Source organism: Cavia porcellus, unplaced genomic scaffold (genome assembly GCF_034190915.1).
Source record: "Cavia porcellus strain 051 isolate PalLab524CR breed Dunkin Hartley unplaced genomic scaffold, mCavPor4.1 scaffold_19, whole genome shotgun sequence".
NCBI classification, from domain to species: domain Eukaryota; kingdom Metazoa; phylum Chordata; class Mammalia; order Rodentia; family Caviidae; genus Cavia; species Cavia porcellus.
In genome coordinates, this window is record NW_026947502.1 from 65,970,958 (window position 1) to 65,998,399 (window position 27,442).

General features: G+C 35.7%; 1 protein-coding gene across 11 annotated transcripts in view; it reads left to right on the plus strand.

Moving 5' to 3' along the window:
- Erc1 (ELKS/RAB6-interacting/CAST family member 1) overlaps positions 1-27,442 on the plus strand; it is a 521,572-nt gene that overhangs the window by 311,047 nt on the left and 183,083 nt on the right. For all 11 annotated transcript variants that reach the window (XM_063231309.1, XM_063231311.1, XM_003463708.4 and 8 more), the window contains one exon: positions 26,442-26,602. In XM_063231309.1, coding sequence (XP_063087379.1) covers positions 26,442-26,602 — 161 coding nt within the window. The remainder of the gene's footprint in view (positions 1-26,441; positions 26,603-27,442) is intronic.

Genomic DNA, 27,442 nt, shown 5'->3' on the forward strand with positions numbered 1-27,442 from the left:
ATTAAGTGGCCTTGCCCTGCCACAGCAGAATTTCCGTGTATAGAACTGTTTCTTTTGATCTGAGACAGATAGATGAAATGGCATAAAATTGAAGAATGAGAATAGTTTGTGATAATGGCAGCCAAATATTATTCCACATTTCAATGGATTTATTATTAGAAATTACCCAAATATGCTAAAATTGTAAGTTTTAAATATTTAGTGTTTCAGAGAAAGATTATTCAAGAGCAAAATTGAAACTCTGTACTGTTGTTAATAGCCACTTACAAAAGTGTAGACTAGGTAGGATAGTAAATAAAATGTTCAATATGTTTTTAAGCTTTTGTTTCATTACTCCTTGTAATTTTTATCTTTAATTTTACCAGTGGGGGTCAGTAGACAGCTACCAAAAAGATTGTGAAGCAGAACTAAAGACCCTAAAAAATAATGACATGAGATGGTATGGCCAAAAACATGTCTAGAAATGGTCGTGGCGTATGACAGTAAATAAACTTAAAATAATGTACTTGAATTTTTTCCTTGTTTTATTGTAATTTCTTCCTTTTGGAAAAGATTTGATAAAATAATATATTCTCTGGGAAGTACTGGAAGTTTCTTGCTTCTAAATTTGGACTTCAGTTGTAATTTTTATTCAGCACAAAGGCCACTTATGTGTTTTCAAAAGTTATAAACAAATGAAAAAACTAACTGCTTTGAAAATGAAATAAAATTTTGGCACACCCCAAAGCGGAACCTCAGAGATGAGTCCCAGAAGTCTACAGATGCCAGTTTTCACTGTAGATATATTTTAATACTTCTCCCTAAACTGCATGACATCTATCTACTACACTTGGAAGCACTTTTGGAATTTGTGTGGCAGATCTATCACAAATGGTATACTTTGCCTGTAATTACTTCTTGAGTATTTGGCCTTTATTCTGCTATCTCCTACTGAAAGACTTGATAAACCAAGTTATTGACAATGACAGAGGCAGTCATCCAAGATATGGCTCGAGGTGAAGCTGTGCGAGTCAGATGGCTTCCCACTGGTTTCTATGTGCAGTTTGTATTCTCCTTGCCTGCACATTCCTGGATGCTTTCAGTGAAGGATATTTTCCTAGTACATGTGCACAGTAGGATTTATGCTGCTCAGTTTTTTATGTATGTGTCCTCTAAGCTCCATTTGGCACTCAGTTCTCTTTCTCTTATCACTATAATAATTTTTTTTATTTAAAGAGAAAAAAGAAAGGAAATAAGAAAACAGCAGTAAAAGTGTACAAATAATACAGAATTTCAAGAAAAATACAATAAGATATCACTAGTTAATAGGTTACATATTGTCATCTTAGAAACAGTTGTCCAAATTATAAAATTAAAGCATATAAAGTATACATTGATACAATGAGATTGCAGACAGTGCCGTTAAATCACTATAATAATTTAAAATGCAATAGGAATTAGTGTAAAGTATGAATGTCTTTCCTAGGTGTTATTAAAATCTACAGTGCATGAATGCCATTGCTGTCAGCCATCTTATGGGAAGGCAGGCTTATAAAAACAGTATGTCCTCATCCGCCTTACTCACTAGATCCAACACCATGTGACTTCTGACTTCCCCAAAGTCAAAATGATCATGAAAGAGAAATATTTTGAATCAATTCAGGGTATCAAGGCAGCCGCAGCAGCAATGACTGAAGACACTCGAAAAGATTTCCAAAGGCCGAGCATGATGGCACACACCTATAATCCCAGCACTTGGAAGACAGAGGTAGGAGGATTGCTGTAAGTGTGAGGTCAGACATGGCTACATAGTGAATTCAAGGCCTGCTTGTGTTATGTAGTGAAACCTTGTCTCAAAAAACCAAAGCAAAATTTAACAGAACTGGTTTAGAAAGTGGCAAAAATAGTGGGGTGTGTTCAAAGTGAGAGGGACGTAGCATTTTAAAGAGGGTTAATGGCCATATCTTAGTGTAATAAAAATTTTTTTTTAACTTAACCCTCACTGCATCTTTTTAGTCATGCATTGGGCCAGAAGTCAAATGAAATAGATTCTGTTATTCTGTTTACTATCTGGCCTGGAAGTTACAGTAACCTCTTCAGACCTTTGTTACTTCACCTAGATCAGGGGTATGCCATAGGTATGAACATATGGTACACATGCTGTATTAGGCTGTTTGTATCACTGAAAGCGCTACAAGGTTTGCTATCACTGTAGAAAGAACATATTGTTATCCCCAAAACATAATTACTATCACATGTAGAGATAAATTGTAAGTATTGCATTAGCCCATAAAGACAGCCTACAAATGATGCCCTTATTATTATGGCCAAAATAACCATTTATGTGTATGTATATATATATATACTTGTCATAAGATACCAACATCATGTTTGAGTTTTCTTTTCAGTATTTTTGGGTTACAAGACATTAAATTCCTATTTTTTAATTTTCTTTTTTGACAAACAGTACACCTTTGATAAGACCAATTAACTCGCATTTCCAGCAGTTTGTTCCTAGTCATTGTTCACAGGTTATATTGCAATACTTCATTTTCTCCATGCTCACACACAAAAAGTATCTCTAGTTAATGAAATACCAGCTTTGTTAACTTTGAAGGTAGCACTGTGATATTTTTTCTCACTACTGTAAATGAGAATTAACATTTTTACATAATAATGCCAGTAATCCTTTATTATTATCATAAACTTTTATTACTGTATTTTTATTATTGTAAGTTACTATTATAAAATTATTTCAGTTGAACCTTAAAGAATGACTTAATCTCTAAATTTTTTATGTGCCAGTGACTTTATGCTAGTGAAGGAATGCTGTTTTCCCATGGTAAAATGCAGTTAGAATTTCTTCCATTCAAAGTGTCCAAATCGGGGCTGGGGTTTTAGCTCAGCGGCATAAGCACCTGCCTTGCAAGCAGGCAGTCGTGAGTTCGATCCCTGGTACCGATAAAAACGAAAAAACACACACAAAAAAAGAATTTCCTCAAAGTGTCCAAATCATTTCAACGAAGAGGGAAATTTCTTTTTAAAAGTTGGATATTTTCTGTGTCCATTTAATACGTACTTTTTCTGCTGTAAGAGTATTTGTCAGAGCTTGAAGTTCATGGACAACTGTCATCATTCCACATCTATTTGTATTTCTGTTCTTTTTTTTTTTTTTTTTGTCTTTTTCCTTTTTATCAGTACTGAGGATAGAACTCACGACTGCCTGCTTGCAAGGCAGGCGCTTATGCCACTGAGCTAAATCTCCAGCCCCTGTATTTCTGTTCTAAGTTACTCATTTGTCACATAATAAACTGTAAAAGAGCTCTCAGATGCAGAAGACAGTATAAATGATATCTACCACATCTTAGTTACTGCTGCTGGAGAAAGAAATTTTGATCTGTTATTTTGGTTATTCTTGTCCTTCTTTATTCCTAGAGTATAACAGAGCCCTGAAATTAGTGTGGACTAGGAAATTACTAATTTTCTGTTTTTTAATTGATTCTGGTGCAACCTGTTTGATATTGAAATAAGAATATAGGAGACAATACATTATTTGCCAAAACAGTTGTTCTCAATATATCAGTTTAGATTTTTATTTTGTATAGCTGTATCCCTAAAAGTTACCTGTATAGAATTCATAATGATTAAATACTGGGCTTTCTCAAGCTTTTTTCTAAGTTCTGTGACCCAAGACTGTGAGTGTCAGAGCAGGAATACAATAACTGCTTTGAAAAATGTGTGCCCAGATTTTATTGGTGTGATTTTTCAAGTTCTACACATAATAAGTGCTTATTATAGGATTTACCTACCTAAACCTTTTGACTTGATTTTAAAAAAGAAAGGAAAATTGAGATGGCTTAAAAAAGAAGCATTTCTTTCATACTAACATGTTTCCACTCTCTTTTTAAATTCATCTTCATTTGCAGAAGATTTGTTTCCACAACATAATATTACTGGAATCACAAAAGCAATGCCTGTGAAAGAATACAGCTAATCAGTGTGAATTTACTTCCTCTATAAGTTTTAACTGTGGATACTTAAAATTTGTATGCTTTTAAAGAAATACCCAGCATTGTTAGGTGTCCTATCAGAGTGTGTGCCATATTTTACAAAATGGTAACAAACATTTTAAATTTCCTATTCAAGAAGCACATTATTTAAAGTGTCATCTGCTGATTTTTATTCATTCTCATAAAACATTGTCTGTGTTAATTTAATGAAAAAAAAATACAGCAATCTATAAAAAACTAAGAAATCTACCAAATCCCAAAGTTGAAATGTGGACACCTAATTTCTTCTTCATTGTTGTATTTGTGGTTCTTACTTAAACTCGGATCCTTTGCAAGATCAGTAATGAAAGATATAGTAGTACATGACTAGTTTAATGTAATACTAAATTCAGTGAATCTTTTTCTTGTTAGCATGTATCAAAAATCACCTAGGATTTCTTATTTTCAATGAACATTATAGAAAACATTCTTTTATAAGACATGTATATTTAAATGGAGAATATGAAAAAATTAAGTTTTAAGTTCTTTGATGGTATCTAATTAATTTTGAAGTTATCCATAGGAGCCAGTGTTCCCCTCTCTTCAGAGAAGCCAGTTGAACTTATTTTTCTGTACATGTCATCCTGGATTTCATCAAGCATTGTCCAAAAATAAGTCCTTTATCATCACTGCCCCCTGTATTATCATCCCTCTCTTTTCTGTACTTTTTTCCTTATCAGAACTCTCCAACTTTTGTGATCTCTCCTACATCTTTCTTCTAAGTTAGAAGAATCAAAGATTTATATGTATTCATTTCAAGGAGTAGAGATACTGGTAATCAAACTCAATACTTTGTGCTTGTCAGACAGGCACTTATGCCATATGGTCTATCCCTGCCTATGTGTATTCATGTTTTCACTCATGCAGCAGAAATTTATGGGATATCTACATTGTGCCAGACCCTGATACATAAACATCTTTCACATTCCTTGCTTGAGAGATGATCTAACCTACCCTCTAGCTACTCTCAACAATTCTTATAAGTATTTTTCTTAACCTGGTTAGTTAGATGATACGATTTTCATACTCTGTGTTTTTGTTTCCTCTTACACCTTCAAACCATTATTCCATCACATTCTTTATGTGCGCTTGTATATGCATATTATTACTGTTATACAGAATGATGAGATCTGTTTTAGTATTTTGGTACGTATACATAACATGTTTTATTCTCATCCCTATTTTTTTACACACTCTGCCACTGTACTGTGATTCCCTTCTCCATCTTTAAAAATTTTACCTTGTGATTTCCAGACAGTTAGTTAGTTTGTTTAATTTGTTTCTAGATTGCTCATGTAAGAGGTGCATACCTGTAATCCCAGCAGTTGTGAGGCTGAGGCAGGAGGATCATCATGAGTTCGAGGTCACCCTGGCCTATACACCAAGACTTTGTCTCAAGAAAAAAAAAAAAAGCATGCAGTACCTAACTTTCTGAAATTTGTGTGTTCCACTTAACATGATGGCCTCTAGTTCTGTTCATTTTCCTGCAAATGACATAATTTTATGATTCTTAATGACTGAGTAATATTCCATCATATTATATTGCAGTTTCTTTTCTTATTCGTCGTTTGCTGGGTATCTAGGCTGTTTCCACAGCTTAGCTATTGTGAATTCTGATGTAAATATGAATACACATGTTCATAGTATATAATTTAGCTTATACTATAGTATGCTGTCTTTAATTCATTCAAGAATATAGTAAGCAGTGGTACATAGATCTTTCTCCATTCTGATTGCCATAGTTACACTATTCTATTTTTCCACCATCAGTGTAAAAAGGTTCCTTTTATGTGACATTTGTCGTATTCATTTGATTTGAATTTAGTACAGGGCAAGAAATGTTCAAGTTTTAAGTCTTCTGCATGCAGATACCCAGTTTCTAGAGATCATTTGTTAAAAAAGACTATCTACAGTATCTCTAGTGTATGTTTTTGGTTCCTTTGCTAAAAATGAGATGACTCTAGGTTCATAGCTTTCTGTAACTTATGTTCTATTCCATTGGTTTACATGTCTTTTTTTGTGCCAGTACAGTGTGGTGTTCCTTTAGCAGCTTTGTTATCAGATACTGATTAGCTCCAGCCTTGTGCTTTTTCCTTAGAACTTGCTTTGACTGTCTTAGGCCTTCTGCGCTTCTATTTGAATTTTAGGATCATTTTTTCTAGTTTTTGAAAGATGTATTTGCTTTTTTTATTTCATTTTTTATTTTTTAAAATTTTATTTAAAGAAAAAAACAGTAAAAGGATACAAGTAATACAGAATTTCAAAAAAAAATAAACAGTAAGAAATCATTAGTTAATAGATTACATATTGTCATCTTAGAAATAGTTGTTCAGGTTACAAAATTAAAGCACACAGAGTGGACATTCAAACAGTAAGACTGCAAACAGTTGTGTTCAATGATCCAACAAAAACTTAGTAAAATGGTCATCTATCTTACATACCTAAACACACTTGCAGTTTTATCCTTTTGAGCACTTTCTTTTCCTCTCTTTTTTATAATAACATTTACACATTTTGGGTTTTATTACTCCCACAGTTCTTATTACTTTTTTTTTTTTTGGAAGAGAATAAAACCAAATGTGACAAAACAAAACAGAGTCAGTCAAAACAAAGGATGGACATAGTACATGATGTAAAAACAGGAAACAAGGTGATCAACAATGGTTACCATAATGCCTCTTGCTACCTTAAAAAGAATTGCCTATATCATCAGGTATAATAAAATTGAACAAAACAGTACAGAACAAAACTAATAAAACATAAACATTGGAGACATTACTGGACTTCAAAAGAAGATAACAGTCAAACCAGAATGGACATCATAGTGAATCTTATTGCCTTCAAAGTAGTTGCCTATACCCTTAAACTTGATACTATCAAGCAGAACAGAATAGAGTAAAATCAGTCAAAATAAGATGGTGAGAGCAATTCAGGGCTTCAAATCAAGTTAATAGGAAATCAAAAAAGTTACTGTAATATATCCTAATTTTTTCCTTAATTAAATAAATAATTTTTTTAAAAGGGGGGAGATTGAGATAAAAGAGACATAACACCATAACATTACAGGTCAGAACAGAACAGTTTAAGCAGCAATGGTGTTTCACCACAAGATAACACGACTCAATAGTAGTTACCATAGTGTCTCTTTCCTTGAAATATTTGAGTATAACTTCGTATACTATAGCATCAAACATATCAAGACAGTGTGAAACCATTCAAGAGAATGAAAGTATTACAGGGTATTTAGAACCAGCTAACAGAAAATGAACAATGGTTCTATATTATTTCTTTGCCTATAAGAATTTTTGTTTGTACTATCACATAATAAAATCTAGTAATATACAACATGATAAAAGCAATGGAGACAGAACAACAACAGTTTGATGGACTTCAAAACAAGATGATATTAAATCAGCACTAGCTATTATGATGTCTTGTTTTCTTCAAAATAGCTGTTCATATCATCACAGACAATAATATCAAACAGCCCAGACTAAAACCGTTCCAATTAATGAGTGAAAACTTTATAAGGCTTCAAAGCCATATAATGGGGAATTATGATTACCACATACTTTTATGTATTTGTATCATTTCTCACACTAGGGAAACTATTCGGTATTCATACATGTGAGTTTGATTTATTTCACTCATAAGTGAGATGTACTTTCTTTTTAACAGGGAACACACTCATAAATGGCTGATGATAATATGACCCTCTTTATATTGATTCTAGCAATCCATGAACTAGGAAACACTTTCTGTCTTCTAATGTCTTTAGTTTTCTTTATTCATTATTTTTGAAATTTTACTATACTGGTTTTCACCTTCTTCCAAGGTTGTGTGTGTGTTTGTGTGTGAGTGTAAACTAAATTTCTGTGATTTCTTTCTTAGCAGGTTCATTTTCTGATGTATAGAAAAGCTATTGATATTGTATCCTGCTACTTTGCTGATTAGATGTGTAAGTTTTTCTTGGATTTTTTAGCGTCTTTTTTTAGGGAACAAAATAGGTTTTGTTAAGCAAATTTTAAAGTACATACACTGAAAACAAAAGAAAACCAATAGAAAACTCTGTAAGCCCTCAAAAGAGAGGCACATTATAGTCAGGAGTTAGAAATGTTTGTGTATTTTGAGTGGAAATGCGCAATTTGTGAATCTGTATGAAATTTGGACTTCATTTACAGGATGAATTCTTAAATAAGATACTGGCAAACAATATAGCAAGTCACCAAGAAAGATTATACACCATGACCAAGTGAAATTCATCCCAGGGATGCAGGAATGGCTCAACATATGCAAATCAATAAATTGTAATACATCGTATTACCAGAGCCAAGGACAAAAATCATATGATCACCTCAATAGATGCAGAAAAAACTTTTGAAAAAGTCCAGCACCAATTCATGATAATGCTACAGAAAATTGGAATAGATGATCTTTTTTTTTTTTTTTTTAATTTAAGAGGAAAAAGAGAAAAACACAAAACAAACCAAAGCGGCGTAAGGGTACATGCAATACAGAACTACAAAAAAAACAAAACAAAACAAAAAAACATAACAGTAAGAAATCACCTGCTAGTAGATTACACACTATCTTCTTGAATATAGTTCCTCAAATCACAGTATCAAAGAACACAAGGTGGACATTCAAACAGGGAGTCCGCAAACAGCTGTGTTCAATGTTCCAAAAACATTGATATAGTCAGCTATTTAACACCCCCAAACACACTTGCTGTTATATCCGTTAGAGCTCTTTTTCTTTTTTTTTTTTTTTTTCCCTCTCTTTTTTACAACAAAACCCACACATCCTGGATTTTACTACTCCTTAGTGCTCATTACTTTCTTTGGGGGGGGGGGAAAGAATACAGTCAAATATGGCAAAACAAAGCTGTCAGTCAATACCAAGGATAGACATAGCACATGGTACAGAACAGAGTACAAGTTTATCAACAATGGTTATCAACGTTGTCCCCTGTTTCCTTAAAAAGAATTGTCTATCTCACCAGATATCATAAAGTTGGACAAAACAGTAGAGAATAAGACCAATACAACTTAGGCATTGTAAACATTACAGGACTTCCAAAGAAGACAATAGTCAAACCAGAATGGGTATCTTAGTGAATCTTATTGTCTTCAAAGTAGTTGCCTATGTCTTCAAACTTGATACTATCATATAGAATGGAACAGAGTCTAATCAGTCAAAACAAGATCGTGGGAGTACTACAGGACTTCAAAACAAGTTAATAGGAAATCAAAAAGAGTTACTATTTATATATCCTAATTTTTTTGAATTTTTTCTTTAATTAAGACAAACATAAGAAATGACTAAATAATTTTTTTGAAACAATAAGGGGGAGATTGAGATAAAACAGGACATAACAATATAACAATAGAGGTCACAGCATGACTGTTTCAACAACCTAGTACTTCACCACCTTATAACCTGACTTAATAGTAGTTACCATAGTGTCTTTTTCCTTGAAATATTTGGATAAAACTTCATATACTCTAGCTTCAAATATTTTCATATCAAGAAGCCCAGAATAAAGCCTTTCTAATTAATGAGTGAAAAATTTATAAGGCTTCAGGGCCACCTAATGGGGAATCATGATTAACCACATATTTTTATATATTTGAATCATTAATTACATTAGGGAAACTATTCGGTATTCACACATGCGAGATTGATTTATTTCACTAATGAGTATGGTCTCAAGCTGCGCCCATTTATTGATAAATATCTCAATGTGATCCTTCTTTATAGCTGAATAATACTCCATTGTATAGAAATACCACAACTTTTCTATCCATTCCTCAGTTGATGGACACTTGGGTTGTTTCCAAGATCTGGCGATTACAAATTGTGCTACTATAAACATAGGTGCACATATATCACTGTGGTATGATGCTTTCAGTTCTTCTGGGAATATGCCTAGAAGTGGAATATCTGGAATAAATGGGATTTCCAGTCCCAACTTTTTGAGAAATCTCCAGACAGATCTCCACAAAGGCTGTACCAGTCTACACTCCCACCAGCAGTGCAGGAGAGTTCCTTTTTCCCCACAGCCTCTCCAGCATTTGTTGTCGGTTTTCTTGATCCTGGCCATTCTTTCAGGAGTGAGATGGTATCTCAGTGTGGTTTTAATTTGCATTTCTCTAATGACCAATGATGATGAACATTTTTGCATGTATTTATTTGCCATTTGCATTTCTTCATCTGAGAATTGCGTATTCATCTCAGATGCCCATTTTTGGATTGGATCTTTGAATTTTGGGGGTCTGAGTTTCTTTAATTCTTTATATGTTTTAGACAAGAGTCCCTTGTCTGAGAGAGAGTTCACTAAAATCTTTTCCCAGTTTGTGGGTTTTCTTTTTACTATGCTGGAGATTTCTTTTGACATGCAGAAACTTTTTAATAAGAAGTGGTCCCAGTTATTGATTCTGGGAAGTATTTCCCGTGCGGTTTGAGTCCTGTTCATGAATTCTTTACCTACTCCTATGTCTCCAAGGTTTCTACCTAATTTGTCTTCCAATAGATTTAGTGTTTCTGTTTTAATATTCAGATCTTTGACCCATTTAGATTTTAATTTAGTACATGGTGATAGACATGGGTCTAGCTTTAGTTTTCGGCAAATGGAGAGCCAGTTTTTCCAGCACCATTTATTAAAGAGACTGTCGTTCTTCCAGTGAACCTGCTTGGCTCCTTTATCAAAAATAAGGTGGTTGAGTGTGTTCGTAGTTGTGGTTGTATCTTCTAATCTATTCCACTGATCTTCGGCTCTGTTTTGATTCCAATACCATGTTGATTTTACTACTGTTGCTTTGTAGTATAACTTCAAGTCAGGGATTGTGATGCCTCCTGCTTTGTCTTTGCTGCTTAGAATTGCCTTTGCGATTCTAGGTCTCTTCTGGTTCCAGATGAAATTTAGGAGTGATTTCTCTAGATCTATAAGGTATGTTGATGTATTTCTATTGGGATTGCATTGAATCTGTATAACAGTTTTGGGAGAATGGCCATTTTCACAATGTTTGTTCTTCCTATCCATGAGCAAGGGATGTCTTTCCATTTTCTGAGATCATCTTCAATTTCCTTTTTCAGTGTATTATAATTTTCACTGTATAAGTCTTTCACTTCTTTCGTAAGAGTAATTCCTAAATATTTCATTTTTTTGCTTGCTAATGTGAATAGTCCAGTTTCTCTTATTTCCCTCTCTGTAATTTTGTTGTTCGTGTATAGGAATGCTATTGATTTCTGAGTATTGATTTTGTATCCAGCCACATTACTGAATTTATTTATTGTATCTAAGAGTATTTCAATGGAGTTTAGGGGGTCTTCTATGTAGAGTATCATGTCATCTGCAAACAATGATAATTTAACTTCTTCTTTTCCTATCTTTACCCCTTTTATTTCTCTTTCTTGCCTAATTGCTCTGGCTAGTACTTCCAGTACTATATTAAATAGGAGTGGTGATAAAGGACATCCTTGTCTTGTACCCGATTTTAAAGTAAAGGCTTTCAATTTTTGGCCATTTAGTATGATGCTGGCTGTTGGTTTGTCATAAATGGCCTTTATTATATTGAGGTAAAGACCATTTATTCCAATTTTCTGTAAAGTTCTTATCATGAATAAGTGTTGGACCTTATCGAAGGCTTTTTCTGCATCTATAGAGATGATCATGTGATTCTTATTTTTGGCTTTATTGATATGGTGGATTACATTTATTGATTTGCGTATGTTGAACCATCCTTGCATTCCTGGGATGAATCCCACTTGGTCATGGTGTATAATCTTCTTGATGATTTGCTGGATCCTATTTGCCAATATTTTATTGAGGATTTTTGCATCTGTGTTCATTAGGGAGATCGGTCTATAGTTCTCTTTTATAGTTGGGTCTTTCTCAGGTTTTGGTACTAGAGTAATATTTGCTTCCAGGAATGACTTAGGAAGGATTGCTTCCCTTTCAATTTCATTGAATACTTTGAGGAGTGTCGGCATTAGGTCTTCTTTGTATTTCTTGTAGAATTCTGCAGTGAATCCATCTGGGCCTGGGCTCTTCTTGGTGGGTAAGGACTTAATTACATTTTCAATTTCATTAGCAGAGATTGGGTTATTCAACAGTTTTATATCCTCTTGATCTAGCTTTGGTACTTCATATGCTTCTAAGAATCTGTCTATTTCTTCTGTGTTATCAAACTTTTGAGAGTAGAGGTTTTCGAAATAGGTGTTGATGATCCTCTGTATTTCTATTGGGTCTGTAGTGATTTCTCCTTTTTCATTTCTTATTGCATGAATTTGAGCTTTTTCTTTCTTTTTTTTTTAATAAGGTTGGCTAGGGGCTTATCGATTTTATTTATTCTTTCAAAGAACCAACTCTTTGATTCGTTGATTCTTTGGATTGTTTTCTTAGTCTCTATTGCATTGATTTCTGCTCTGATTTTTATAATTTCCTCTCTTCTTTTGGCTTTGGGCTTGACTTGCTCTTCTTTATCTAGCTGTTTGAGGTGTAGCATCAAGTTATTTATTTGTATTCGTTCTGTTTTCCTGATGTGGGAACTCAGTGCAATAAATTTTCCTCTCAGAACAGCTTTCATTGCATCCCACAGATTCCGGTAAGTTGTATCTGCATTTTCATTTTCTTTTAGGTATTGTTTAATTTCTTCTTTAATTTCTTCTGTGACCCACTGATTACTCAAGAGTGTGTTATTTAATTTCCATGTGTTTGCGGAATTTTTGCAGTATCCTTTGTCATTAATTTCTAATTTCAGAGCGCTATGATCCGATAATATGCAAGGGATGATTTCAACTCTTTTGCATTTGCTTAAATATGTTCTGTGAGCTAATGTATGGTCTATTTTAGAAAATGATCCATGTACTGCTGAGAAGAATGTGTATTCTGATGTTGTTGGGTGGAACATTCTGTATATGTCTATCAAACCCATTTGTTCACAGGTGTGATTCAGTTCTGTTATTTCTTTGCTCATTTTCTGTCTGGTTGATCTGTCCCTTGGTGTCAGTGGTGTATTAAGGTCTCCTGTTACAATTGTGTTACTGATAATTTGAGTTTTCATTTCTGTTAATAATTGTTTTATATAACTGGGTGCTCTGGAGTTTGGTGCGTATATATTTAAGCTAGTTATCTCTTCCTCTTGGAGTTTTCCCCATACGAGTATGTAGTGACCTTCTTTGTCCTTTATGGTCATTGTTGGTTTAAAGTTCACGTTGTCTGCAAACAGAATGGCTACTCCTGCCTTTTTTTGGATTCCTGCTGCATGAAGAATTGTTTTCCATCCTTTGACTTTCAGTCTGTGAGTATCTTTCTGGGTTAGATGGGTTTCCTGTAAACAGCATATGGTTGGATTTTGTTTCTTGATCCATTCTGCTAGTCTGTTTCTTTTGATTGGTGCATTGAGACCATTTACATTAATGGTTATTACTGTTAAATGCTGGTTAATTGTAGGAATGTTATCTCTCTGCTGTTGCATCTTTATCTTTCTGTTCTGTTTAATTATTTGCTTTGCTTAGTGCTTTTTTCCTTTGTGTATCTAAATTGTCTTTCAATATTTTTTGCAGGGTTGGTTTGGTGTTCATGAAGTTCTTCAGCTGTTCTTTGTCATGGAAGTATCGTATTGCACCATCTATTTTGAATGATAGTTTTGCAGGATATATCAGTCTTGGTTGGAAATCATTTTGCTTTAGGATCTGGAATACTTCACTCCATGCTCTTCTTGACTTTATCGTTTGTGCTGAGAAGTCTGCTGTGATTCTGATAGGTTTTCCTTTATAAGTGATTTGTCTTTTCTCTCTGACAGCTTTTAATAATCTATTCTTGTGTTGGATTTCTGGGATGGTGATTATTATATGTCTGGGTGTAGTTTTATTTTGGTTATGACTGTTTGGAGTTCTATATGCTTCACTGATCCTGATGTCAGTTTCTGATCTCATGCTTGGGAAATTTTCAGCTATTACTTCTCTAAATATCCTCCTGACATCCTTCATGTTGTCTCCCTCTCTTTCATTAATCCCTATCATTCTTATGTTATTCTTCTTTGCATCGTCTTGCAGTTGTTGAATTGTTGTTTCCTGGTTCCTTGTTATTTTCAAAAGATCTTTCCTTTCCTGTTCACTCGCTGCAATCCTGTCTTCAAGGTCTGAAATTCTATCTTCACTTTCATGAAGGCGGTTTTTACAACTTTCAGTGGAGTTTTTTATTTCCTGTATATCTCTGTGCATCTGCATTATGTATTCTGTTTGTTTCTTATATTGCTCGTCTAGGGATTCTATCTTTTTGTTTAGTTCCTCCAATTTTTTATCTGTGTTTTCTTTAGATATATTTAGAATCTCTTTCATTTCTTTTATCATTTCTTCTTTTATCTGGGAGATTATTTCGAGTTTGAATTTCTTTAAAGCTTCCTGGAGTTGCTTGTCAATTTCAGTGGCTATTGTGTCCGATATATGAGGTGGATGGGATATATTTTCTTCTATATACATCGCTCCTAGGGTTTCTTGAGATGGGCTGGAGGTTTGAGGTTGTAATTTGGTCTTTCGTTTTGTCATTTTCCTATATTTCTGTGTTTCAAGTGTTATTTGAAAGCTTCCTCAGGATCTGTTGAAAATCCCCTTCTATGTTTGGAGCTACTGAGACTCTGGTGCCGCGCTACCCCAAGCCATTGGGCCTACAGAACCAGTGGCCCTCCTCTGCCTGCTCAGAACTCCGCAGTTCCAGACAAGCTGGGCCTCAGGGACACTGTGCGCCCACCTGCCCCTTGGAAGCTCCACAGTTCTTCAATCGCAGCCGGGTTAGGGTACTCACCACAGGTCGCAGTGCTTCAGGAACCTGTGGACCCTCCCTGGTTGCAGAGATATCCACAGTCCTCCAGACACATGGAGAGGCCGATGCAGGCACCCCAAATCTGCCCAGCTCCTCCTCTGCAGTCCAATGGCCAGGCGCAGCAGCTAAACAGGCTGGGCTAGGCTGATAGTGTGGGCCCGCCCACCCGTCGGTAGCTCAGCAATTCTCCAAGTGTAACCGGAATGGGGAGGCTGATGTGGAAGCCTCAAACCCACCTCTCCCCTTCACTGCACCTGGAAACCTGGGGGAACTCCAGCAGTCTGGGCGCGGATATCCAGAGTCCTCCAGACACGCAGAGAGGCCGGTGAGGGCACCCCAGATCTGCCCAGCTCCTCCTCTGCAGACCTATGGCCAGGCGCGGCAGCTAAACAGGCTGGGCTAGGCTGGTAGTGTGGGCCAGCCCACCTATCGGGAGCTCAGCAGGTCTCCAAGTGAAGCCGGAATGGGGAGGCTGATGTGGAAGCCTCAAACCCACCTCTCTCCTTCACTGCACCTGGAAGCCTGGGGGAACTCCAGCAGTCTGGGCGCAGATATCCAGAGTCCTCCAGACACGCAGAGAGGCCGGTGAGGGCACCCCAGATCTGCCCAGCTCCTCCTCTGCAGACCTATGGCCAGGCGCGGCAGCTAAACAGGCTGGGCTAGGCTGGTAGTGTGGGCCAGCCCACCTATGGGGAGCTCAGCAGGTCTCCATGTGAAGCCGGAATGGGGAGGCTGATGTGGAAGCCTCAAACCCACCTCTCTCCTTCACTGCACCTGGAAGCCTGAGGGAACTCCAGCAGTCTGGGCGCAGATATCCAGAGTCCTCCAGACACGCAGAGAGGCCGGTGAGGGCACCCCAGATCTGCCCAGCTCCTCCTCTGCAGACCTATGGCCAGGCGCGGCAGCTAAACAGGCTGGGCTAGGCTGGTAGTGTGGGCCAGCCCACCTATGGGGAGCTCAGCAGGTCTCCAAGTGAAGCTGGAATGGGGAGGCTGATGTGGAAGCCTCAAACCCACCTCTCTCCTTCACTGCACCTGGAAGCCTGGGGGAACTCCAGCAGTCTGGGCGCAGATATCCAGAGTCCTCCAGACACGCAGAGAGGCCGGTGAGGGCACCCCAGATCTGCCCAGCTCCTCCTCTGCAGACCTATGGCCAGGCGCGGCAGCTAAACAGGCTGGGCTAGGCTGGTAGTGTGGGCCAGCCCACCTATGGGGAGCTCAGCAGGTCTCCAAGTGAAGCCGGAATGGGGAGGCTGATGTGGAAGCCTCAAACCCACCTCTCTCCTTCACTGCACCTGGAAGCCTGGGGGAACTCCAGCAGTCTGGGCGCAGATATCCAGAGTCCTCCAGACACGCAGAGAGGCCGGTGAGGGCACCCCAGATCTGCCCAGCTCCTCCTCTGCAGACCTATGGCCAGCGGAATAGATGATCTTTTTCTCAATCTGATAAAAGCCATCTGTGACAAACCAACAGACAACATACTAAATGGGCAGAAACTGAAAACTTGTTCTCTAAAATCAGGGAGAAGACAAGGATGTCCATTGTTTCCATTCTGATTCAACGTAGTCCTAGAAAGTTTAGCAGGAGTGATTAGACAAGAGAAAGAAGTAAAAGGAACAAAGATAAGCAGTTAAATTATCGTTATTTGTAGAAGACATGTTATTCTACATAGAAAACCCTTCAAACTCCACTAAAAACCTGCTAGATTTGGGCTGGGGGCTTAGCTCAGTGGCATAAAGTACCTGCCTGGCAAGCATGAGTTCAATCCCCAGTACCAAAACAAAACACCTGCTAGATTTAATAAGCAAATTCAGTAGTGTAGCTGTATACAAAGTCAACATTCAAAAATCAGTAGTCTTCCTGTACACAAATAACTCAGATACAAATCAGGGGAATCACACGTTTCACAATAGCATCCAAAAAAATGAAGTACCTAGGAGTCAATCTAATGAAGGATATAAAAGCCCTCTTCGTTGAAAACTATAGTTCTCAGGGCTGGGGATTTAGCTCAGGGGCATAAGCACCTTCCTGGCAAGCATGAGGTTGTGAGTTCGATCCCTAGTACCCCAAAAAGCAAAAACAAACAAAAAACCCTGTGAAAACTACAGTTCTCTGAAAAAGTAGAAGAGGATATTAGAAAATGGAAAGACATCCCTTGCTCTTGGGTGTGAAGAACCAATATAGTAAAAATGGCCATACATCCAAAACTGTTATACAGATTCAATGCAATCCCAATGAAAATTCCAGTAGCATGTTTCACAGAATTATAGAAAATAATCCTAAAATTCATCTGGAACCAGAAGAGACCTGGAATAGCAAAGGCAATCCTGGGAAACAAACAGGACACAGGAAGCATCACAATCCCTGGCTTGAAATTATATTACAAAGCTACTATGATAAAAACAGCATGGTACTGGCAAAAAATAAAAAGCAGACTCAAAGATCAGTGGGACAGATTAGAAGATACCGAAATAACGCTAGACACACTAAGCCACCTTAGATTTGACAAAGGTGCCAGACACATTCACTGGAAGAAAGCATCTGTAATAAATGGTGCTGGAAAAACTGGCTGTACATGTGCTGAAGATTAAAACTGGACCCATATCTTTCACCACACACTAAGCTAAAATTGAAATGAGTCAAATATCTCAAAACAGAAACATTAAATTTGCTGGAAAATAGAGTAGATAAAACTCATTTTTTTTTTTTTTTTGTCTTTTTCCTTTTTATCGGTACCAGGGATCAAACTCACGACTGCCTGCTTGCAAGGCAGGTGCTTATGCCACTGAGCTAAATCCCCAGCCCGAGTAGATAAAAGTCTTGAAGACACTGGTGTATGCAAAGACTTTATGAGCAAAACCAGGATTGCACAGCAACTACCAAAAAGCGTCAACAACTGGGATCTCATCTTATTGAAAAGCTTTTGGGGCCAGGGATTTAGCTCAGTGGCACAAGTGTCTCCCTGGCAAGCATGAGGTCATGAGTTCAATCTCCAGTACTCCCCCCACCCAAAAAAAACTTTTGCACACCAAAAGAAACTACCAATAGAGTGAAGAGACAACCCACAAGGTGGGAAAATATATAAAGAACTTAAAAAAAAAGTCCCAAAATCAAAGACCCAATCCAAAAATGGGCATCTGAGGTAAATACACACTTCTTTAATGAAGAAATACAAACAGCAAATAAAAGTGTGAAAAATGTTCAACATCACTGGTCATTTGAGAGATGCAAATTAAAACAACACTGAGATTCCACCTCACCCCAGGAAGAATGGCTACTGTTAAGAAATCAACCAATAACAAATGTTGAAGGGGCTGTGGGGAAAAAGGAACCCTTCTCCACTGTTGGTGATGGTGAAGGCTGGTGCAGTCATTGTGGAGATTCCTCAAAAACTAGTATTGAAGGTCCTGTTTGATGCAGCTATTCCCATTTTGGGTGTCTTCCCAGAAATTTTAAAAACATACCATTTGATATATGTACCCATGTTTATAGCAGCACAATTTGTAATAGCTATATCTTGGAAACAACCTAAATGCCCATTGACAGAGGAATGGATAAAAAAAGATATGATACTTTTATACAATGGAATATAGCCATAAAGAAGGATAATCTTTATTTATGGGTAAGTGTATGCAAGTAGAGACCATACCTATAAATAAAATAAGCCAATATGGTGTTTATACACATGTATACACATGTATAAACACCATATTGTCTTCCTAGTGTAGGAAGCTAAGAAATAACATGTATGTGTGTAAACATAATAGTTAAGATAATTATGCTTCTAATTTCTTGATTCATTGAAAATAATGGTTTGTGTTAATATTATTTGAACAGTTAAATGCAGATATACTCTGAGTAACTAACTTAAAGATAACAGTACCCAATATATTAACCATTGTTACCCTCCAGTTATCATGTTTGGAAATTTTTTTTCTCTTTAGGATGAAAAAAACAGTAGCCTACCAACAGGAATAAAGATAATAATTCATTTCATAGTAGATATAATTAGCTCATTGTATAGAGAAAGGCAGGGACCCAATCTACTTTGTCTTTTAGTATCAGGTTTCTAAGATAATTTATAAATTTACCTTATCTTTCAGGGATTTTTATATGTGATGGGACTGGAAGAAAAGAAGACTAAATAAGCCCAGAGACTATAGATATGGATGTTTGTGTTCTGAAGTTTTTATTGTAGAAGTACCAGTTTTAAATGATTTCCTTTGTCTCCTTGCTACCTTTCTGTATTTAGTTATTCTTACTCACCTCTCCCTCAAAACTTTTTTAAGGGATGCAGAGGGGCTGAAGGTCCACCTTATGGCTGCTTTGAATAAGGAGGGATCAGGAACCTAGGTAGGGATCAGAAGTCTCAATCTGATTATCTGAAGGAGACAAATTAGGCAACATTTGGCATAAGACTTTTCTCTTTAATATTAGCCTCTATTTATTTTTGAGATTTCTGTGTCTGATTTACTTTAGTTAACATGTTTTCATAGTAAATCCGTCTTCATAAAATACCCAAATTGATCATTTTTACAGTGAGCAATATTCCATTATCTACAAATATCACATTTTCTTTGTTGATTTGTCTGTTAATAGATACACAAGCTGCTTCTAAGATTTACCTGTTATGAATTATGTAGTTATAAACTCTGATGGAGTGTATATCACTGTAATATATCTTTAACTCCTTCAGGAAGATATCTAGTAGGGAAATAGCTAGATCATGTGGAATTTCTGTTTTTAGTTTCTTGAGGAATTTCCATACTGATTTTCATAATGATTGTCCTGGCTTACACTCTCACCAAAAATGGCCAAGGCTTATTTTAGCACCACGGCTTCACCAGCATTTGTCGTTTGATTTCTTGATGATCACCATTCTTTTCTGAGCAAGATGAAATCTCAGCATTGTGTTACTTTGCATTGCACTAATCGCTAGTGATGTGGATCATTTTTTCATTTATTTATTGGCCTTTTGTACTTTTCTTCTGAGAAATAACCTGTTCATTTTAGTTGCCCATTTTTTATTGGGTTCTACCATCACTATTTTCTTGTTCAACAGCAACTCTAAGGCAGATAAGACAAAGATAGGCCGATTGGGCTGACATTTTTGATGTTTAGTTTTCAAGCTCATTATTTTCCAGCTATGTCTTACTTTGGGCAAACATGGTATTTAATTTTTCTTAATGGTATTCAGAATCATATTTTCTTGATGTGTTTCTTGGTGGGTTCATTGTTGGTGTATAGGAAAGCTATCTGTCATTATTACATTTTGATTTTTTCTATATTTTTTGAAGACAGTGTCTCCCCATGTTGTGTAAGCTGGCCTTGAATTGACTATAGTTTGTGTTGGTCTTGAATTTGTTATGATCCTTTTGCCTCAGCTTCCCAAGTGCTGGGATTTCATACATTTACCAGTACACCAGGTTAACACTATTGATTTCTGTGTACTGATTTTGTATCTGCTACATTGCTGAATTTCACTATTGCTTCTAGAAGTGGAAGTTTTTGTGTTTTTTGTGTCATGTCATATGCAAGTAATGATAATTTATTCTTTTCTTACACATATTCCTTTTTTTCTTTCTCTTGTGGTACTGCTCTGGCTGATGTTTCTAGTATTACATTGAGCAGGAATAGAAACTTTTCCTAGGTTCTAGGACGTGGACAAGAGACTCATGTTTCATCTTTTCATAGTACCCTATGCCCTGTGTACTTACATAGTGATACATTTTCTTAGCTAGTACTATTCTAAGTGGAGACAGTATAGATTTTAAGCTTAAGAGAGCTAGAAGCACATGTCTGTTTTGTTTTTTTGTTACCCTCAGTAAATAGCACATATTATATAGCACATGATTGTAGTTAAATATTAAAGGTTTAAGAAAGAGAAAAGGGAAAGAAAGGAAGTATGGAAAGATGTAAGAGTGTGCATGGGAATACTTCCCAGAGTAACTCATTAGATACAATTGCGTAAAGTGTTTTCAGAATAATTCAGTGAACATTAATGCATTGTAGGAAAAAAGTATTAATTATGAATGTAAAAAGTCAGCTCCCACAGTTGGACTCATAGCTATTTATTGTTTGGCTATATTACCTTGGATAAAGTACTATATGTTCTGAACTTGTTTCTCATTCCATGAATAAGTAATAATAATTCCTGCTACCATGTCATGAGATCATTGTGAGTTGTTTTTTTTGAGATGGGGTCTCACTATGCAGTTCAGGCTGGCCTCGAGCTCACTTTGTAGCCCAGGCTCATCTTGAACTTGCAATGATCCTCCCACCATGCCTGGCTTCATTATGAGTTTTTAATGAAACAATATATATAAAGTACATAGAACAGTGAACTTCAAAGTAGTCAGATAATGTGCTATTATTGCTACTGCCAAATGTATAATTATTTCATGTCCATTAGATATTGTACTTTTGGTGTATGTCTTTTCAAAGAATTACCATGCATTAGCAGAAGAAAAATACAGACATTTTTTTTGTTTGTTTAAAAACTGAGTTTTGTTCCTATGCTTGGGTTATTAATTGAGTTTGTCACCAAATGAGGAATAATATATAGTACATACATTATAGTATTCAGAACAAAGAAATGGTCAAAAGAAACTCCAACTTGATGATTTTGCTCTTATTTGCATAACTTTGACATGCAGTACTGTAATACATGACAGTATAAAGCTATAGTACTGTATTGTAGTCAGCAAAAATTGCAGTACTGTATAAATAAGGTCAACTCTACGAAAAAAAAGTGAAATTCTATAGATATACAGAACTATATTAAAAAAAGATGGGTCATAAGTCCAATTTGAACACCTTGGTTATAAGTCTAAATAGTTGTTAAACAAGTGGGTCAGTAAATGAAGAACATCAGTTTTGGAAAAAAAATTTTCCAAAATTTGTAGATTTTCTAAAAAATGTAAATTCAGATTTTCATTATCAATGATTATGAGACACTGAAAGAAGTTAGAGAGACTAATACTTTAGAGTTTGTTCTATAGTGCTTTTGGAGGGGATACAAAACAAGGTAGATTGTAATCTAAAATTTTGTTCAAGTCAAAAAAACTAGAGGACTTCTCAAGTGAATAGCTGGCTTACATGGTTACTGGTTAACCTGGAGATAATCTTGGTTTTGGTACTATTTGTTTTTTCTTGTAATTATCTATTTCCTTCGGGGATTTAAAATTCTTACCTTTTCAAAAAATTATCCATAAGTATCTTGGAAGACACTATGTATATTGTTCTCTATTATGAAACAGAATGTTGTGAGAAATTGAAGGTGCAGGCTTTGCCAGCACCTGAAGCACCCCTCCGCTGTGCTTTCTTAAGGAAGGTAGGTCTCCAGTAGAGTCATAATTTGTTTCCTTCTTACTCTGAATAAAAGTTTATTAGCTTGTGATTTAAGCAAACCATCTGGTCCTGCTGGCACTGTGTATTGCCAAGCCTGAGCTTTGTCTTTAATATGTTCATGGAGGCAGTTAAGTTACATTCCTGATTCTCAGGTCTAGCCAGGGCTGCTATTTTTCCCCCCGTCTTACAATTTTTACTTTTAAAAATTATGGTGTGACTTGGAGCATATTTTTAAATTACAAGGAATTTCTCTTTGTTTTTTAGTTTAAAATTTATTTCTTCTTCTACGTAACTTTCATTGCCTTCTTTCTTAGTGATGGTACTCAGTGTTAATTAACAACTGCTGTGTGGTAGGCATGTGATGAAATAGATGTCCAAATGGTGCTAGCTGATTTGTCCTCCTCAGTTGCAGAAAAGAAGCAGAAAATAAACTGGTTTTCTAGCTTAGAGCCAGAGAGCAAATCATGTGATTAGTTGGAAATCCTTGTTTGTAGCCTGCTCTTGCCTTGAATACTAAAGTGCTTTGAAATTTATTTGGATATATCTTGTGAATATGTCACTCCATTGAGAAAATTAAGCCATCTTTTGGAAAAGTATACTAACATAGAACTTTAAGTTTATATGCACAAAGCCCTGGGTTTGTTCCCCAGCACTACACACACACTAATCATAATCATAATCATAATCATAATGTTTGCTTGTTTTACAAAACACATAACAATTAATTGCAACTCAAGGTTTTACTGTATATAAGAAGTTTTAAAAAATGTAAAAGTAATAATATATATTAAGAATGCTGATCATCTTTCAGAGCAGATTTAGAGCAGTAACAGTTGAATAAGTGTATTTATAATGCTCACAGCTGATGAGTACTGTAACGCTTCTTTATATGTGGGAAATACATTAAAGGACTCTCCACCAGTGGATGCTTACAACCATAATGTACTGGGGTTTTTTGTACATGCATACCTATAGACAATGTAATATGTAAATTAGGCACCATAAGAAATTAATAACTAATATAAACTAGAGAAGTTTTGGTACTGTACTGTAATAAAAGTGAATATGGTCTGTCCTCCTACCCTCAAAATATCTTAATGTACTTCCCATCTTTTCTTTTAAAGTAAGTACATTATTGCATCTCTTTGACATACCTGAATTGTTAGTATCAATTTGTGCTTTGAACTATTAATAAAATAAGTACTACTTGAATATTAGCACCACAGTACCAAGACAGGGAATCTTAAAACTGAAGTGGCCACTAAATAACTATCAAAGCAGGTAACATATGTAATGTGGGTACTTGGGACAAAAGCACTATTCATATCCTGGCAGAGTAGAGGAGATGTCCGTAAGAGTTCATCATATTACTCAAAATGGCACACAATTTAAAACTTAATGAACAGCTTGTTCCTAGAAATCTCCATTTAATATTGTTAGACTATAGGCAACTGACGTACAGAAAAGCAGAACTGTAGATAATGGGAGGCTACCATTATACAGATGTGTGTTTTATGTTAATTTGATAATAGGTACATGTGGTATATCCTGTGCCTGTAACATTTCACATTGCTCATTTAAATCTGCTTATATGCTGCACAAAGCATTGTTGAATCTTTTTACATTTTGTAAGTAGTCTTTCAACAGTGTCTGATCTTTTAAAGTGTAGTGTTCCTTCAGACCATGACTGTTAAAGTCCTCATTACTTTTTATGATCCTGAGTCTGTTGATAATCCATATTGATAAAAATAAATTATGATGACCATTGCAATGTAAACAAATCAGTTGCATATACATTGTATATCTAAACATTAAACCAAAGATTTATGAGAAAGGATACCTCATAATATTGAGGTAGACATAATCTTATTCAGTACACAGAATGCTGTGAATATATTAAAACATAAAAAAAAATTTAACTTTATTAAGTTTAAAAACTTCCCTTTCTTTAAAGTATCTTAAATAAATTTATATATTTTCACACAGAATATCATAGTTTTTGTTTTGTTGTGTTTTTGTTTTCTTTGGTATTGGGAATCAAACTCAGGACCTCGCACTTGCCAGGCAGGTACTATGCCACTGAGCTATATCAATATCCGGCCCTAGTCGCAGTTTTGAGAGTTACTGAATTGTAATTTTAGTCAACAGCATGGACAAATTTCACAGATGCAATGCTGAGTGAAAAATCTGTAAAATTATGTGCATCATCATTCCATTTGTACAAAATTAAATGAGTAAACACTAGGGTGTGGGAAAAGACAGTAATGGTTACTCTTTATCTAGAAAATGGATATGAGACAGTTTCTGCAGTTCTAGTAATGTTGTTTATTGATCTGTATGCTCATTATACAGATGTTTGTTACATGGAGATGATTCTTCAAGCTGTGCATTTATTGTTTGAGTTTTCCTTTTTATATGTGTTGTATTTCAATGGCATTTAACAGAAATTCAGATGTGTGGAAAATATATAGAGTTGGCTTCCTTTTGGAGAGAAAAAAGGAAGAATCAGTACATGCTTCCTTGTGTATGTGTAAAGTGCTAGCAGCTGCATGTCCAAGTTGTATAAAAAATGTATACCAAATTTGTTGCAAGGAGTGATAAAAGATAAATAGTAGGGAAACTTTTAATGATGATTTAATTTCTATAAAGAATGGACATATCTTGTGTTTCACTTTTTTTGTGTCTTGTCTTATCTTGTCCTTGCTTTGCTTTGCTTTTCCTTTCCTTTCCTTCCTTTCCTTTCCTCCCCTCCCCTCCCCTCCCCTCCCCTCCCCTTTCCTGTTTCACTATGCAGTTCAGGCTGGCCTTGACCCCACTACATACCTCAGGCTGACCTGAACTCATGGTGATCCTCCTGCCTCGGTCTCCCAAGTGCTATGATTACTGGTGTACACCAACATGTTCAGCATTTGTTTCATGTTTCAGGGTGCCTTTTTCACTACTGAGTTTATGTTATCATAAGAACTTCTTTGTAGTGTTTGTACCCAATTTTAGACCAGATGTTGCATGAATGAAGTTGATAAAATGGAATCATAAAAAGTTCTCAGAATGGCAGACAATTATTATATTCTTACAAAACTTGCAGATGTTAATACTTGTTTGAGGAGATCTGCATAACAATAGTTCATTTGGAAACTTGGACTGTAATTTTATCTATAAGGATAAAGTAAGCAAGTGTCAAGAAACTAAATGTGTCCTGTGTATCTGCTAGTGTAGCAGCTGATACCACACAACATGACACATGGACATGAGTCTCTGATTTCTGTGAATCTGTGAACAACTCTGGCATGTCCTGCTACCCTTCTGTAGCCAGAATATCACACAAATTGACTTACAGTGTGTAACAGTTGCCCTGTCTTTGCCTGTCTCATCTCTACATCTGAATAGATTTGTTATCACTGAGATTATTTCTTGGCAAGCAGCTTCCTGATCAAAAGTCTTGTGTTTGGTACAGTTGGCTATGTTTACCAGGCTAAAGTTACATTTTAGTGATTACATGGTGATTACATAGTCTTTGCTTCTGAATTAAAACAAGCATTGTTTGTTTAAATAATTTTGGTAATAATTTTTGGTAAACAAAATGTAAATAGAAATTACAGATAAACTACATGCTTTGTTGCAACCTTAGTTTCTTTCTTGTGTTTTAACATTGTCATTATTTTTACCTTGAGTAAATTTTTGTTTTTGTTTTCAGGTCTATTTATATAAGGGGTATTTTTCAGATCTTTCTATAGCATTCTGTCTCCTTTCTAGCTATCTGATTATACATTTTTGTTTTTGTTTTTTCCTGCCTATCTTTAAAAAAATACCTGTTGAATCTATTAGTCATTTATGCCCTTTATTTCCTAAAATTCTTACAGTTACTTTATTTTTATCATATTTGTTATGTGATAAGCATGGAAATTTCTACACCATTTCCAAGCAAAAATCTATAAACTAGGTTATGTATGGTAGAGTGTAATTTCTTAAACTAGCTTATATGCCCTTACTAAAAAACTAACACACATATATGTATATATATTTCTTTCTGTCATAAACTGAAAAAGAATTATGTTGGGATATCTTTATCTATTGTATCTTCTTTATGTATACACCTGATCCAGGAAAAATATACAGACTTCTGTGTGTTGTTATTTAGTGTCCTGGATGTTTCAGTGCCCAGGAGGTGCCCATGACCTACTTCATCTGACATTAATTGATCAGAATGTTTTCTTTTTCTCCTTACCATACTCATCATAGGTGGAAGAGCTGTTGATTGCCATGGAAAAAGTAAGACAAGAATTAGAGTCTATGAAAGCTAAGCTGTCTTCTACCCAGCAGTCTCTGGCAGAAAAGGAAACTCATTTGACCAATCTTCGGGCAGAGAGAAGGAAACACTTAGAGGAAGTTCTGGAGATGAAGTAAGTGTTTGAAAACTTTGGGTACATGCTTAGTAGAAATGCTTTTCTTCATGGCTTTCATCTTCTGACTTTGTTTTACTCCTAAAACACTTAGCCTAATTGTAATTCTAGCTTGTGTTTCTCACTCTCTAGGAAAAACCTGGTAAAAAGTCCTACATATCCTGATCACATAGAATTATTTAATTTCTTTTCCAATGAATTTTATAGTACTTTAGTGTGTATTTATCTGTGTCTAATTGCCTTTCTGAGATGGTGTGGACACTAGATAATTTTTAAAGCTACTTCTTATTATAAACATTCTCACAGGCACACAAATGTACAGACAATAGTATAATGAACTCTTTTGTATCTGTCCATCAGATTTAACATTTCGCCATACCAGAAGCTAATTTTTACAAAATTATTACTTTCAGCAAACATATACTCTACCTCATTTTCCTACTTGCCAGACATCTTGTGGTTATACTCTGTTGTGAAATTTGTATATGTCTACTAGTACATAAGTGATGCTGCTTTTCTTCTGTGTGTGATCATATGTGTTCTGAAAATCCAGTGGTACTGATGTAAAAGAGATAGAACACCCAACCTGATGTGTTGAATCTGTGTTTTTTGAAATCCAAGAATGAATTCCAAGGAACAATGGGGATTAATAGTAGGAAAGATTGAGAGAGAGGATGCATTGAAGAGGAGATTGTGTGTGCTCAAAGGAATGCAACACACATAATTGGGAGCTGGGAAATTGGAATAGCTCCTGAGAGACAGGAGGGGTCCTGCATGGGTTGCTGCTGAGACCATCTATTCAAGAATATTTTACAGGATGAAATCATGATGTAGATACGA